This window comes from Chelonia mydas, chromosome 16, assembly GCF_015237465.2.
Source record: "Chelonia mydas isolate rCheMyd1 chromosome 16, rCheMyd1.pri.v2, whole genome shotgun sequence".
Lineage (NCBI taxonomy): Eukaryota > Metazoa > Chordata > Testudines > Cheloniidae > Chelonia > Chelonia mydas.
The window spans coordinates 20,311,465-20,325,035 of NC_057857.1; the positions used below are offsets into that span (position 1 = coordinate 20,311,465).

Genomic DNA, 13,571 nt, shown 5'->3' on the forward strand with positions numbered 1-13,571 from the left:
AGGGAGGGCGAAGGAAGGCTTACACAGGTATGGAGCAACTTCAACTCCCATGGCAACCAAGCAGAGCTCTGCCATTATCTTACTCTGCAGTAATTCTTGTAGGATCAACTGCTTTCCCCTCCCCCTCTGCTCCCACCACCTTTTCAGTCTGCAGCAGTAGCAAGGAGGTTCTTAACATATCCTGGCAAAGCCAAAGGCTGCAGTATTCCTCCAGGCAGAACTCACACTGGACCAGCTTCTCCTCTCAGTTCCACCAGAGCAACCATATTGATGTAGGTGGGGTTACACTGATTCACAGGAGAATGCAGCACTTCTTGGGTGGGGAGAGGTGTTTGCCTGAGTAATGGTTTGTGGGCCGCCCGCTCCCCTATGTGCCCGTGGCCTTCAATCTGAACAGGAGGCGTACAAGAGGGGAGACACCCATCTCTGCAGCATGCTTTCCCCTCCTCCTCAATTGACACCCCTCTCTGGGGTGCTGGCTCCTTGGAGTTGGAGGGGGCACTGCATCTAGCTAGGTTCCTCTGGGTTATTCCCTTCCCACCAAACCTGCCCGGGGAACATGTGGAAGTCCGTACACAGTCAGTCCTGACTGAAGCTGGTTCCCCTCCCACTGCTGAGTAAAAGAGAGACAGATGCAACATATGACCCTTTGTAGCTTTCCTAGAATTGTATTAGCTTAGAAAGACACAAAACATTTATATTTAAACTTATCCAATATTGCAGCAAATAAAAATGTTACATGTTGGACAACACCGTCCTGCACCACCAGAGAGGAAAAGATGGCCTGTCATTAAGGTACTGGAATGGGACTCTGGAGATCTTTTGGGGTTCAGTTCTCAACTCTGCCACTGACTTCCTGTGTGACTTTGGACAAGTCACTTCATCTTTTTGGGCCTCAATTCCCCCACTGTAAAAGGAGGATAACAACACTTCCTTTCTCCCACTGACTGTGTGTCTGGTTCATTTAGATTTTAAGCTCTTCAGGACACAGACGATCTGTTCATATGTATCTGTGCAGTGCCGAGCATAACAGGAGCCTTACTTTGGTTGAGGCCAGTGGGTCCTACTACCATATAAATATGGGCGTTCAGCTGTGTCTGTAAATAAACTGCTATAATAATGGCTGTCATTCAGTTACCCCCATTTTTTAAATCAACCCACACATTTTTTTAGATTAAATTAGCTTTATTCGCGAAATAAATAAACAGCATGAGAATATGGATGGCTGATGTAAAAACTCCACTTTCTAAAATTACACAGGTAGTTAAAAGAGTATTTTTTTCCCCACATACTACTTCACAGTGGTCATATGGACTGACATTCCAGGAAAAATACTTTTCTGCCCCTAAAAAAACATTTTGAACATGCTTGCAAAATATTAAGCCTAGAAAAGAGAGAGCGAGAGAACACCCAACTCCTTCATAAGCAAGATTATTCAGTTATTTGTCTGTAGTTTTTGGAAATTTGATATTTCATTACAACTAATTATTGAAAAGGGCACTGTCAAGATAAAAACAAGGGATTTGAAAAATCCAACCCTGGGTCAGCAAAAACACTTTAGATTATTAAGAGCAAAAGGACTTTTCACCATTTCTGCTGCATGTCTAACTACGGTCTGCATTTCACTCAGCTTGCACAATATAAGGAGACAAACAGTTTCATCTGTTTCTCGCGAATCAGGGACAGCACTGGGGTATTTGGGCATCCAGCACTGCACAGGAAAATATTCTGGCATGAAAAAAGCTTTCATTGATTAAAACGAATAAAACAATTTAATGAAACCATTTCACTCTCTTGGGCCCTGATCCTGGAAGCTGATCTAATTCAGGATTGGGGGTTATATTATGAACTCTGTGCCCTTCTCCTGCCCAAACTCACATGTTAGGGTGCTGACAGTATCTCTTTAAATATTTTGTTTTGCATCTGAATTATCTGATAACCATTTTCTGCAAGGAGTGAATTTTAAAATCCATTTCTATAAAAAGCAAATGGCTCAGATTTTCCTCACAATATTAACACAAGTTGTTTTTAATTACAACTCAGAACTATTTTTTCCTGCCACCCTTCTATCACGTTTCTAAGCACTACTAAAAATTCAGCACTTATAGGCAGTATTTTAAAGTCCACATTTTAAAATAATCATGTCAGGCAGAGTCAGCCCTTATAAATCACATGTAAAACAGTGCTGCTGATTTACTGTGAATGAAGCAGGCTATTCCACAGTGGCTCCAGAATGTCTTTCATTGTATACTTCACGTCTTGAAGCCCTTTAGTCTGCTGAATACAGATTTCTCTGTGGAACTGATTCACTCGATTAACTGATAAATGCATGACAACTTCCAAGCATCCCAAGCCATGTGTAACTTGTTACAGAGAAGTGGAGGTTGCAAAGAGATTCCATAGGAATACTCACTGGAGCTTTTTAAAGGCTATAGTCTGATGTGCTTTGGCAGTTTGCTTTCTATACTCTATTCAAAGATCTATTGTCCTCTTAATAAACATTTATAACTCCCGTCAGTGTTAAAGGCAATTATGACCCTACATCTAGGAGTGCATTTCATAGAATTATTTAATTGTCGGGCTGGAAGGGACCTCAAGGAGTCATCTAGTTCAACCCCCGGGACTGAGCCAGGACTAAGTATAGCTAGACCATCCCTGACAGAAGTTTGTCTCCCATAGTCTTAAATAGCTCCAAGAATGGGAATTCTACATCCCCCCCAGTAACCTATTCCAGTGCTTAACTATCCTTCATCCTCCTTCACTTCACTAGTACTGTAAATAATGCAGTGTCTATTAAGGCTTATTACATTGCTCTTTAGGATTGCTTTAGTGGAAACTTGACTTGCAGAGTTCAAAGGCACTGTAGAAATCAGCACTAGAAAAGATCCATTAGTTTGTCTATTGTCCAGTGTCCTGCTCGTGCCAAATTGTTCACTTGAAGATATTGGTAAATGCTAGTTTCCAATGTCCCAAGCAATGGGGCTTTGATATGCTTCTCTTTCTGCGTTGCGGCACAAGTCCTGTCATTCTTTGAAGATTTCATATTCAATGGCAGATCTTTGGAATTACACTTCAGTATTCCAAAATTTTCCTTCACAATCCCTGTCCATCGGACTTTCCATGAAAGACGGTTAAATGACATTGGAAAGATTTTCCCAGCACTTCTGACCTATACAGTAAAAGTTAATTCCCACAGCCCTGCAGGAGTGCACTGCAGTACCAAGCAGAGACTCCTTTGCTGTGGCACCAGGAGGATTGTTTGCAGTATTTGGGTTTTCAAACAATTTGACTGGGACATGAGTTACCACTGCAATCTTGTGAGTTACAGCATCAATCCAAAAATAATTCATTGCTCTGCAACCTATTGGAGAATTGCAGTCTCTCTCCTTCTCTTCCTCATCTTATATGGAAGTGTATTTTCTGTTTTCCCTGGCCAATTGCTACCACGTAGTCATTCTTCTTTCTTCGTTGATGTTTTGTTCCATCACTCCATTCTTCTCAGTGTCTGTTTTTCAGTTTGCTCTCAGCAGGGAGTAACTGTAGCTGTGAGAGAGTCTGTGAACCCATGACAGGATTTAATCAGTGGTTAAAGTGTACTGGGTTCAAAATCCTCTCAGTGGTCCACTGGGGCTAAACTTAAACACATGAGTAACTTTACTCATATGAGAACTCCCATAGACATCAAAGGGGCTATTCATGTGTAAAGTTACTCACGTGCATAAGAATTGGCATAAATCCCAAGTGCTTAGATACTATAGTGATCAGTGCTACAGAAAACCCTAAGATAAACAGGCTGCAATGGTTTTGGCTGAAAGTTCAGGAACTCATGCAACAAAAGCAAAAAGAACTTCACTGAATCCACCCAGAATGGCCTGTAAGAAGGGAGAGCAGGTGATGATGAGGCTATGAGGTCAGGGGACTAGGATGGAGAAAGAATGGGGTAGAGACAAAGGGGGTGTTTGTAACTTTCTCTTTGGGATAAAGGGTTGTATTTGAACCCAATATACATATTATATAATAGCTGCCAGCCTTCCCAGCTTTACAATTTTTGTTATTCATTCCTTAGCTTTATTTAAAAAAATAAATGCCACAAACTTTTCTAGTGAGCATTTCCACTGCAACATTTTAAAAATTACTGTGACCCAGAGGAAGGTCCCATCATCAGAGCACATTAAAAAATAAAGAAAAAAGATAAAATAAATAAATATTGTACAATAAAGTCACTTGCCCTGGAGTTTCAGAAAGTGATTGAGCACTTAAAAAACCCCACAGACGGAATTTATCTGCTGCTTGAACTAGTGGATGTGGGGTTCTTGATGCACATAGGAATGTGTTGAGGGCCACAATGGGAACTCCCTCTTCTCACCTACTTTAGTCAGGCTCCTCCCTTTAGTAAGAACAAAGGCATACTCACATGATGCAATGTAATGATTCATATGACACAATAAAATCTGGCTGAATCCAACAATCACATGGCTAATGTGCAAGAATATTTATACAGTGTATAAAATAAACACCAAAATCATATCATACAGTGTAAGGAATTCAAGTTATGAACATTCAGCCACAACCCACTGCTTTCAAAGTTACACACCGATGCGTATGTCTCTGTGTGTGACTGATTGGAGAATCTGAATCCCAATGCAATGATAGACAGAATACAAATCTTTGGAGAGGGTACAGCATACGCATTTCTCTACAAAGGGTGCGGAGTTAAGACTCAGCCTTTACCCCTTCCTTTCCAGAAGTCTGGCAACCACAGGAGCACAAGAAAGGAGCAGGGGCTATGCTCCACCAGGAATCTGGCTAGCCCCGGACATGTGTGTACACATGTGGAGGGAAACGGGCGGGCAGGGGGAAGAAGAGGCTTGCTCCTTCTACCATCCCCACACGTGCACCTGTGCTGGGACTGACTAGAATCCGTCCCTCAGTTTGGAACTTAAGAGTATCAACTGGTTTTTTTAAAACACTATTTTGATAATTTTCAACAACATACTCCAGGACATTTGTACTGGTGGCATGAGGCAATGTGCCTAAGATACTATGGAGAAAGTAAACACAATGGGTAGATCTGCAGCTGATGTAGATGACTTCAGTGGAGCTGCAGGATCTGACTCACTGGATTTTGTGTGGGCATGAAAATACACACAAGGATTCAAGCTGAGGGCTCTCCCTAGAGAGACTTTGCATGGGTATATTGGCAAGTAGCCTCATTCCAGGGTTTATGAATTTGTTTCTATAATACACTTAAGGAAAAGTGTATCTTCTTTGACATAGGCATATTTGGGTGACTGTAATTTGCACAAAGGGAGGAACATGGGACAGCCACTTGCAACATTCATGTCGCTCACTGGCCTTTGAAATGAAGCAGAAGTCAGGTCTGGACGAAAAGCATCAATTACATGCTCTCTGTTGTTCTGGTCAAGCATCATAAATGTGACCTGAAAAATAATTGAGGGAAGAAAGGAACAATAATGATTTCTTGCATTTCAAAACAAACAAACAAAAATCAAAGACACAAAAACATTCGGACCCTGTGCATTTTGACTAGTGCAAATGTGCTACAAAAAACAGCTGAATACTCTATCGAAAACTAAACGCAAACTAAAACCAATGTTTCCCAGCTGGCAAGGTCAGCTAATGAGAACAAGGGAGATTATAATGGTTCCCAGATCAAATGTCTAAAACTTTGCCACTTGTAAAATAAAACGAAGTCAAAAATTCTGTCTAGGTGGAGAATTACATGAAGCAAAGACTTTCCCTCTCCCCCCTCTCCTGACAACGTAAACAATAACCCATGAGTTTTGTTAAGACTGCTAAAGTAACTCTATCATTGTGGTTTGGATTTGAACTAGACAGATCGACTTGCTGTGTGCAAACATGAAGGAGGGATGAACAAAGTAAACAGTCTAGAATTTCCCCTGCTCATTATTACTTTTATTAACTTACTGTCATTTAGCTTGAAATATAAAATATAAAAACACCTTTTAAAAGTGATATGAATTCTGAACGTTGATTCGTTATTCTCTTTGGTTGGCTGGTTGGCACTATGGCTATTTATATAACGGGCGTACAGAACTATTGCTACACCAGAGTCAACGTTAAAACAGGGACCAGAACCTCATTAAACCTTTTCTCTCTTTCCTTTATTATTGTTCCTGATCATCAAGCTATATGTGCAACTGGGTAAAATAAGACACAGAGTAGGTGCCCAAGATCACCCAAGGGAGTTTATGGCACAGATGGGAACAGAATGCAGATCTCCCGACTCCAACTCCTGTGCTTTAGCCACTTCCTGTACTATCTAGGTACATGGAGATATACAAATGATAATGATAGGCTTTGGCTTAATCACAGACAAAGTTTTAGATACAACAAACCCAGAGTTTCAAGATATATGAGATTCTGGGTTCTTGCAAATGGTACAGAGCAGAAGCACAAAATCTCAATATCTTTGGGTACTATCCCAGCCTGTTTAAAGCTGAATTCTGCCCTTGGATTAGAGCATGGCTTGTAGTGATAGGAGAGGGGAATGAAGCCATGCTTCAGTTCCATTGAACTCAGTGGAAAGACTTTGCCTGACATCTGTGGGAGCTGGATTGAGCTTCTAATGTGCGATCAGGTGTGAAGACTGCTTTACCCTTACGTTCTATGCAGCAGAAAAAAAGCTGTGATACCCCAGAGCAGAAAAACCAGCAAAGGGGAATTAAGTATCTCAGCATTATGAACAAGAGAAGTATGTTCTTTTTACCTTGTGTTTGAAAGGCCACGGAAGCAGAGCATCATACTCCCCTTTCATGACAACAAAGAAGAGAGAGACATGTGTTCCTTTCCCTGTTCCATCGCCATTCAGATAAGTCCTCAGACAGACTTTGTAGCCATACTTCGCCGTGTAGAAAGCTGAAAATTAGAACTTGTAGTTAGTCAGGCCAGAGCCTACCAACAGTCTCTGAAAAATTCTGTATTCCTAGGCTCTCACATATGCAACAGGTTTAAAATGCAACAGGTGCTCTGAGACCAAGGTGATGAGCATGGCAGATTAAATAGAATACCCTGTGGATTTCCCGCTGCAAGCACTGAAGGTCCAGTGGGGGAAGCCCTTTGAATGACTCAGACGTTGGTGAAGCTGATCTGTAATTACCCACAAGCACATGTTTTATCTAATCACTTCATTTCCTGGGGGGGGAAAATGATTGCAGTAGCCACTCAGGGCTTTCTCAGAGTGACATCAAATGACTTTACTTGGGATGAAGCAATGCAGATCCAGCAGATGTCACTGTAACCAGCAGCAGTCAGAGGGCAAATAAACTGAAACGAAAGGCCACGTACAACAAACAGTGCAGCGACACTGAACTTGTGGGCAATATCAGGCTGTACAGCATATGTTTCACAACCATTTCTTAGATACTTTATTTGAGGACATCAGATCCAGCACTGTCTATATTATTTTTACCCTTTTATTTTCTGAACTAAATACTTCTAGGCCAAGTTTTTCAGCTGGGCTAGAGTGTGCCTTCCCTTTTTACAGGTCCAAATGGGGCCCACAAAATTCCATTGACATTTTTTTTGCCAGCACAAATATCGGCCTTTGTACCATTAAGTCACTGACTTGTGGCTGTAATTCAAGCTGTTTCCAGCTCCACTGCTATTATTTGTGCCCGCGATGGAAGAACAATTTTTTTCAGAAAAAAATAAATCCCGTTTCTACATATGCACTGCTACAGCTAACAGAAAAGAAAACGTGAGTGCAGAAGCAGTTGCAGGTACACTAGCGAAGGTCAGCATACAGGCGTTTTAACATTCAGCTACGGTCAGACTAGTGACACTAGGCTGAAGTAGCCTCTGAAGAGTGGCTGGACATCCACACAGCCAGCCATGCTGCAAGTATCCCAGCATCAAACATGGCTGCTTGGGTTAGGCACTTGGCCCTGTATTTTGGCCTTTGGGCACCCTTCCCTTACAATCCTGAGGTAGAGAGGGTCAAACTGTAACTACAGAGCGGAAGTTGCCTTGTATTATAAACAGACAGAACTAGTGTGTCCTTTTATAAATAGTGTCTTAGATCTGGGCACTATTTTAAAGAATCACTGGTCAAAAGAGCAGATAAGAGCATCATTCTTGAGACAACAGCTGGGTTTTCAAGAGCTGGATTTTACTGGAGTGTGTATACTTGATGTTTTTTACCTGGGGAAAATAAGCTGACTACTCGTCCAGTCACAGAGTCGTGGTATTTTCTGCTGACATCTGTAATTTTCCATAAAAAGACTCCATCGTAGGACGCTTGTTCGAAAGACTGGAGACGCTTATGGAGTTTGCTCAGGCCTGCATCTTTCTGCGCCAGACATCGGTGCAGCTCTGCAATCTGGAAAAAATTATTCCTGTTCAAACCCACTCTGTTCTCTCTAGAGGACCTTCTGCTGCAAAGGCAGCCCAATAATGCAAGGACTCTCACCTGTGCCTCACACTATGGAGAGTTGTGTGTGCGCGCGCGCACTTTTTTTTTTTTAAACCTCATGTACTAATTATTATAGAAGGCAAAAACACCTCGAGAGGTAACTTTTAAAATGCACAATGTTGGTTTAAGAGGATCGTGCTGTATCTGATTCAAGGTGCCTTGCTCTCTTATGACCTGAATCCAAGAAATGCTGAGCACCCCTAATTCTCCATACCGTTTAGGTGCCTAAACATGGGGTTAGAGGCCTACTTTAGAAACCAAGGTTTGAAAATGTTACCAAAGCTACAGAGGGAGTTTTGGAGATGGGATTAGAACTCAAGAGTTCCTCGCTCCCATTCCTGTGTTTGGACCATGCCTACCCACCCTCCATGATTTTTGTGCATATGTACTAACTACACAAACTGTACATAGACACATGGTCATAATAAATGTTTACCTTCAATTCCAGGCTTTGTATTACACCTTGATCAAGTCCACTCTTCCTCCGAAAGGCTGCAATCTCTAGGTTAGAGGTCTCCACCTCCTTATTGAGCACCGCCACAATATTCTCAAACACGTGCAACTTGTTTTCCAGCTCAGAAATCACTTTCTCCCTTACAAGCCGTTGCAGACTTGACTCTTCCTCACAAACAGATGAGCCAGGAAAACAGTCCACTTCCAGATCTCCACTGACTTCCAGGGCCCCTTGGATCTGGAGATCGGAGACTTTTCTTTCCAAACCCTTCACTTTAGACTCTGCTGTGGCTAAGTGTGGGATGATGCCATTTGCAGCTCCACCAGCAGGGCACAAACTGGCCCTCAGTTGCTTTACATGCTGCAGCAGCATCATTAAGTGGGTCCCCACTGCAGTCTTTTCATGCTCTTTTGTCTTCTCTTTGCTGCCCTATTGAGAGAAGAAGAAGCGGTCATTGAACTAAAGTAACTGACTTAGGGACAAATCCTCATTTAGCCTTTATTCAGGCAAAACTCCCATCAACTTCATGGGAGATAAACCTAAGTAAGGCCTTCAGGATAAAGGCCTGACTCCATAGCGCCAGACTTCAAAGGACAGCAACAGGCTGCCTAGCTCCTGGGCGGTTGTGTGTGTATGACATGTACATATGCTACATTAACAAGAAAACAGTTGTTCAAAATTCCTCCACTTAACAAGGTGCCATGCAAATAAACAGCTAGATTCGCAAGTCGATCAATATTTAACACACGCACTGCACACAAAATATAGGAGCCATGTCTATTTACAAGGCAGTAAGAGCACACTAAAATCCAAAGCAGAATTTAGAAACCAGTTAATGCTGTGGGGGATACAGTTAACTTGCAGAGACTGTTTGACACGTGACAGAGTATCAAACCTGATATAGCTGTAGAATTATAATAATTACAGAACCGCCCCTTTTAATCTGAGTAGAAGATACTTTTTCTCCTGCAGTGTATCCCCCGCTGAATTTCACTCCTATGAACAGTGACAGTCAAAAGCCAGTTCCATGCTCTTCCCTTCTTTTTTGCCAGAAGAGGTTAAGTTTTACCCCTTTACCAAAAAAACAAACAAAAAACCCAACCAAATGAAACCACCCTCGGTTTAGTGCCTGGGCTGGTTCACGCCAGCAGCTGGAGTGTAGCGACTGTACATTACTGGAGACCTTCCAGAATAGGTGCAGGCAGCATTTTACTCACCCTAAACGAGCAGCCGATCTCAGAAAACCGGCAACCCTCTTTGCTGTTCAATGGCGTTGAATGGTTCTGTTAAAAACAGCCACAAAATAATAAGTACCAATTTCAAGGGTTTCATTATGTACTACAATCCACTAGGCCAGATCCTCAGTTGGTGTAAATCAGGGTAGTTCCATTGAAGTCTATGGAGCAACCTCACCGAGGGTCTGGCCTCACACTGTATAGCAAAACCAAAGGTAATTCATTTAGATGCTGCCGGACAAATCACCAAGTCTTGAACTGATGACCAAGCGATTTTGTCATGCACTGCCATGTGTGAGGCCTGGGCTCCATCTCTAGTCACCAGTGTCCTGAAATTTGAGCAGGTGGGATTGAGACCACAGCCAAGGACATATCTCGCCCATGCTGACAGTAATTATATTCTGTTGTGGATGCCTGTAACAATGGCCTGCCCTGCAAGCTTCTTAAGCACTGTTGATTTTATATATCACTAAGAAGGGCCACTTTCTGCAGCACTCAAACCTGGGAAATCCACTAACACATGGGGCAAGAGGGATGATGGTGGATCGCCCCCAACACAGCCTTGCGTGCAACCAAGTGCCTATTCAAGCCCTACGTGCTGTACACACACTAAAAACAAAACAAGGATTAATATCCTCAATACAAATACAAAGACTCCCTCCCAAGTCTCAGTATAACACAGACCCCAAAATAATACAATATAATAAAACCACAATCATCAGCAGGTGACAACTCCTCTATAACACCCCCCCCACACACACACACCATATTAAAGAAGCCAACCACAAAGAATAAGACCCCACGCCCAGTAACTCAAAATCCTTAACTTTGCTCTTCCCAGAGAAGCATGGAGAAGTGTGCTTTGCAACACACTCTAAAGGGTGACCCATTCTCTATCACACCAAGGGGTCTGAGATTAGAATCCAGCCCTCTCCCTCTCCACCCAAAGGCACATGTCTTTTTAAGAAGTTATTTAGTGTCATCTGTGTTGGAACAGCGCTTGTATTGCTCACCAGATTTCCCCTGAGTGTTGAAAAGGAAGTAAACAAACAAACAAAACTTCCAAGGTTTTAGGAGAAATCCTAAATAAGGGGGTGGTGAGGGTGAATCAGCACAACTGATCTTCAGATGTGAAAAGCTCCCGGCTACTGTTGCCATATGGAGATGCCGTGAAGTTGCTTGAGTCAGCCAGATGAAGAGCTGGCACTTCAAGGAACAGAACAAAAATAATACATTGCCCTTTCACGTTTTACCTACCTTTTCCTTTGATGGTCCTTCTGTGTGCATCCGTTTTTGTTCCTTCGATGAATTGCCTTCACATGTGTGCTTCTGTCATTAAAGTAAGAGGACAAAGTGTTGGGTACAATGCTAAAATCATGATGCTTCCTTACCTAGGTCTCTATGAAATACAATCTCTTTGTGTATTACATAATATTATCCCCATTTTACAGAAAAGTGAGCTCTGGTGAAGTTACTTGCTGAGAGCCTCCGGTAAATTGAATCAGGTCTGAGCTAGCAAATAAGAGTTGCACATTCAAACCCTGTTTCTGGAACAGATTTACTAGGAGGCCTGGGGCAAGTCACTTAACCTTGCACAGCCAAATTCAGCAGCGGTATGCCAACAGTAACTTAGATTCCCTTGCACTCATGTAGTCTTCCTTAGACCTACCAATGTCCACACATTTGACGCATAAGGGAGTCTCAGGAAGTGTAATTTACATGACAAAGAGCTGGGGGGAAAGCATAAATTAAAATAGTACTGACCTCTATTCACTTTCACATGGTTTGAGTGGGTTAAGTAGGTCTTAAGGAAACTAAACCTTTCTCCAAAGATCAGGGAAGTCCATTGACCTTAAGAATATGCTTTTACTGCAGAATTAACCTGGGCTCTTATTCGGGTGTTGTGCCTAACCCACCCTCCCATCCACACACAAAAAACTCTGGCTCGAGTTTAGTGGTACATTCAGCCTGAGCTAGCTGGCCCATCCTAGGGTAGGCTGAAGGCTGGGTGAGGCTTTCATTTAGACTGGTAACCTGCCCACCCACTTTGCAGGAGGATGCAGGCTGAACCACTCAAGTGCTGATAGTCCTCCAGTGCTTGCCCACAATTCTCCCAGGGTGCCCAGATGGACAGAAAAGTTCTTCCACAATTCACTGGAAAAGAATCAAAGAGCAGCTCATCTTCCTGCAACACAAAGAAGCATGGGATATGCCCCCCTGCCCCAATATAGTTGTAATGTATTTCTCTCTTTTCTTGTTATATTTTAATAGCCTTCAACCCAGCAATAAAGCTCACTGGTTGTTTGCTATGGGGGGATCTTTTCTGAACAAAACTTCTTTCTAAAAGATAATCAGAAGGGAGGAGAACAGTACTAATGCCATATTATGGGAGAAAGATTTGCAAAACCTTTCTGTGTATCTCTGTAGAGTTCTCAAGCTTTTCTTTACAGGGAATAATGTTCAGAAACTTGGACTAAAGAACTAATATTAGTTGCTGCTGTCCACTGTATGATAAACTGCAGACCTAGAGATTTCCCAAGCTAAACTGCTAAGCCAATTACTCTTCTTCCTCGCATAGTAGGTATTTTCAGTCAGGGAGTGCCAGATGTGGTACCTGTTAAGTGAAAGTACAGAGTGTGATGTTTCACATGTGGGGCCCAGCACTTTCAGAAATGACTTACAGATGCTTCACACAGTCTTCCTGGAAAACTCAGTCTAGGCAATGTGCAAGTCTCACCCAGTTCAAACCCTAATAATCGCATTTATATGCGGTTACATGCAGGTGAACTGTGGACCAGAAAGCAAATATACATATAAACTCTCCATGCATTGGCTTCATATAGCTTGGGTTTACATTCAGGGCTGTATCAGATCTCATTCACTAACACACTGAAGGCCGGAGGCCAAATTTCCTGACATGATGTGCTAATGCAGAATGCATTAGTGCTAACATGAAACTCCCTGACCCTCTTGGTTCAAAAGAGATGGGGAAAATAATCCCCAGACACTGGTTCATACCATGACTGTAGTTTGTGTATTTTAACATAGCAACCCTCAAGCTTTCAATTCAAACTATTCAGAGGTTTCATCTTTAATCTTTATAAATGCCTTTGCTCGCCAGTACATTTTCTTTAGCAGTCTGGAAAGTTCGTATAGCATTGCAGTTCCAGGAACCCACAAAGTATCTTCTCTGCAAAGCGTCCCGAGGTCTCCATTTTAGCTCCACAAAAACACATCCAGAGGTCTTTCCTCTCCCCTTGGCACTTTCTGAACACTCTATATCTCAGACATTATTTATAATGTGCCTTTGTTTTATTCTTTATTCTTTATCCTAGTCTGTTTGTTCATGCAACTTTGTCCTTTTCCCGTTTCTTTTTTGATATGGTGGAACCCAAAATCAAATGAACGTAAGATTGACATATAAAAG

General features: G+C 42.3%; 1 protein-coding gene across 7 annotated transcripts in view; it reads right to left on the reverse strand.

Moving 5' to 3' along the window:
* Positions 1–1,164: 1,164 nt before the first annotated feature.
* TRAF1 (TNF receptor associated factor 1) overlaps positions 1,165–13,571 on the reverse strand; it is a 60,395-nt gene continuing 47,988 nt past the window's right edge. For 6 of the 7 annotated variants that reach the window (XM_043530346.1, XM_027823529.3, XM_043530348.1 and 3 more), the window contains 6 exons: positions 11,402–11,473; positions 10,127–10,192; positions 8,892–9,338; positions 8,185–8,362; positions 6,752–6,900; positions 1,165–5,441 (listed from right to left, as the gene is read on the reverse strand). In XM_043530346.1, the coding sequence (XP_043386281.1) occupies positions 5,223–5,441; positions 6,752–6,900; positions 8,185–8,362; positions 8,892–9,338; positions 10,127–10,192; positions 11,402–11,473 (1,131 nt within the window). In that variant the 3' untranslated portion in view covers positions 1,165–5,222. The remainder of the gene's footprint in view (positions 5,442–6,751; positions 6,901–8,184; positions 8,363–8,891; positions 9,339–10,126; positions 10,193–11,401; positions 11,474–13,571) is intronic. The other variant, XM_043530347.1, reaches the window with a different exon arrangement.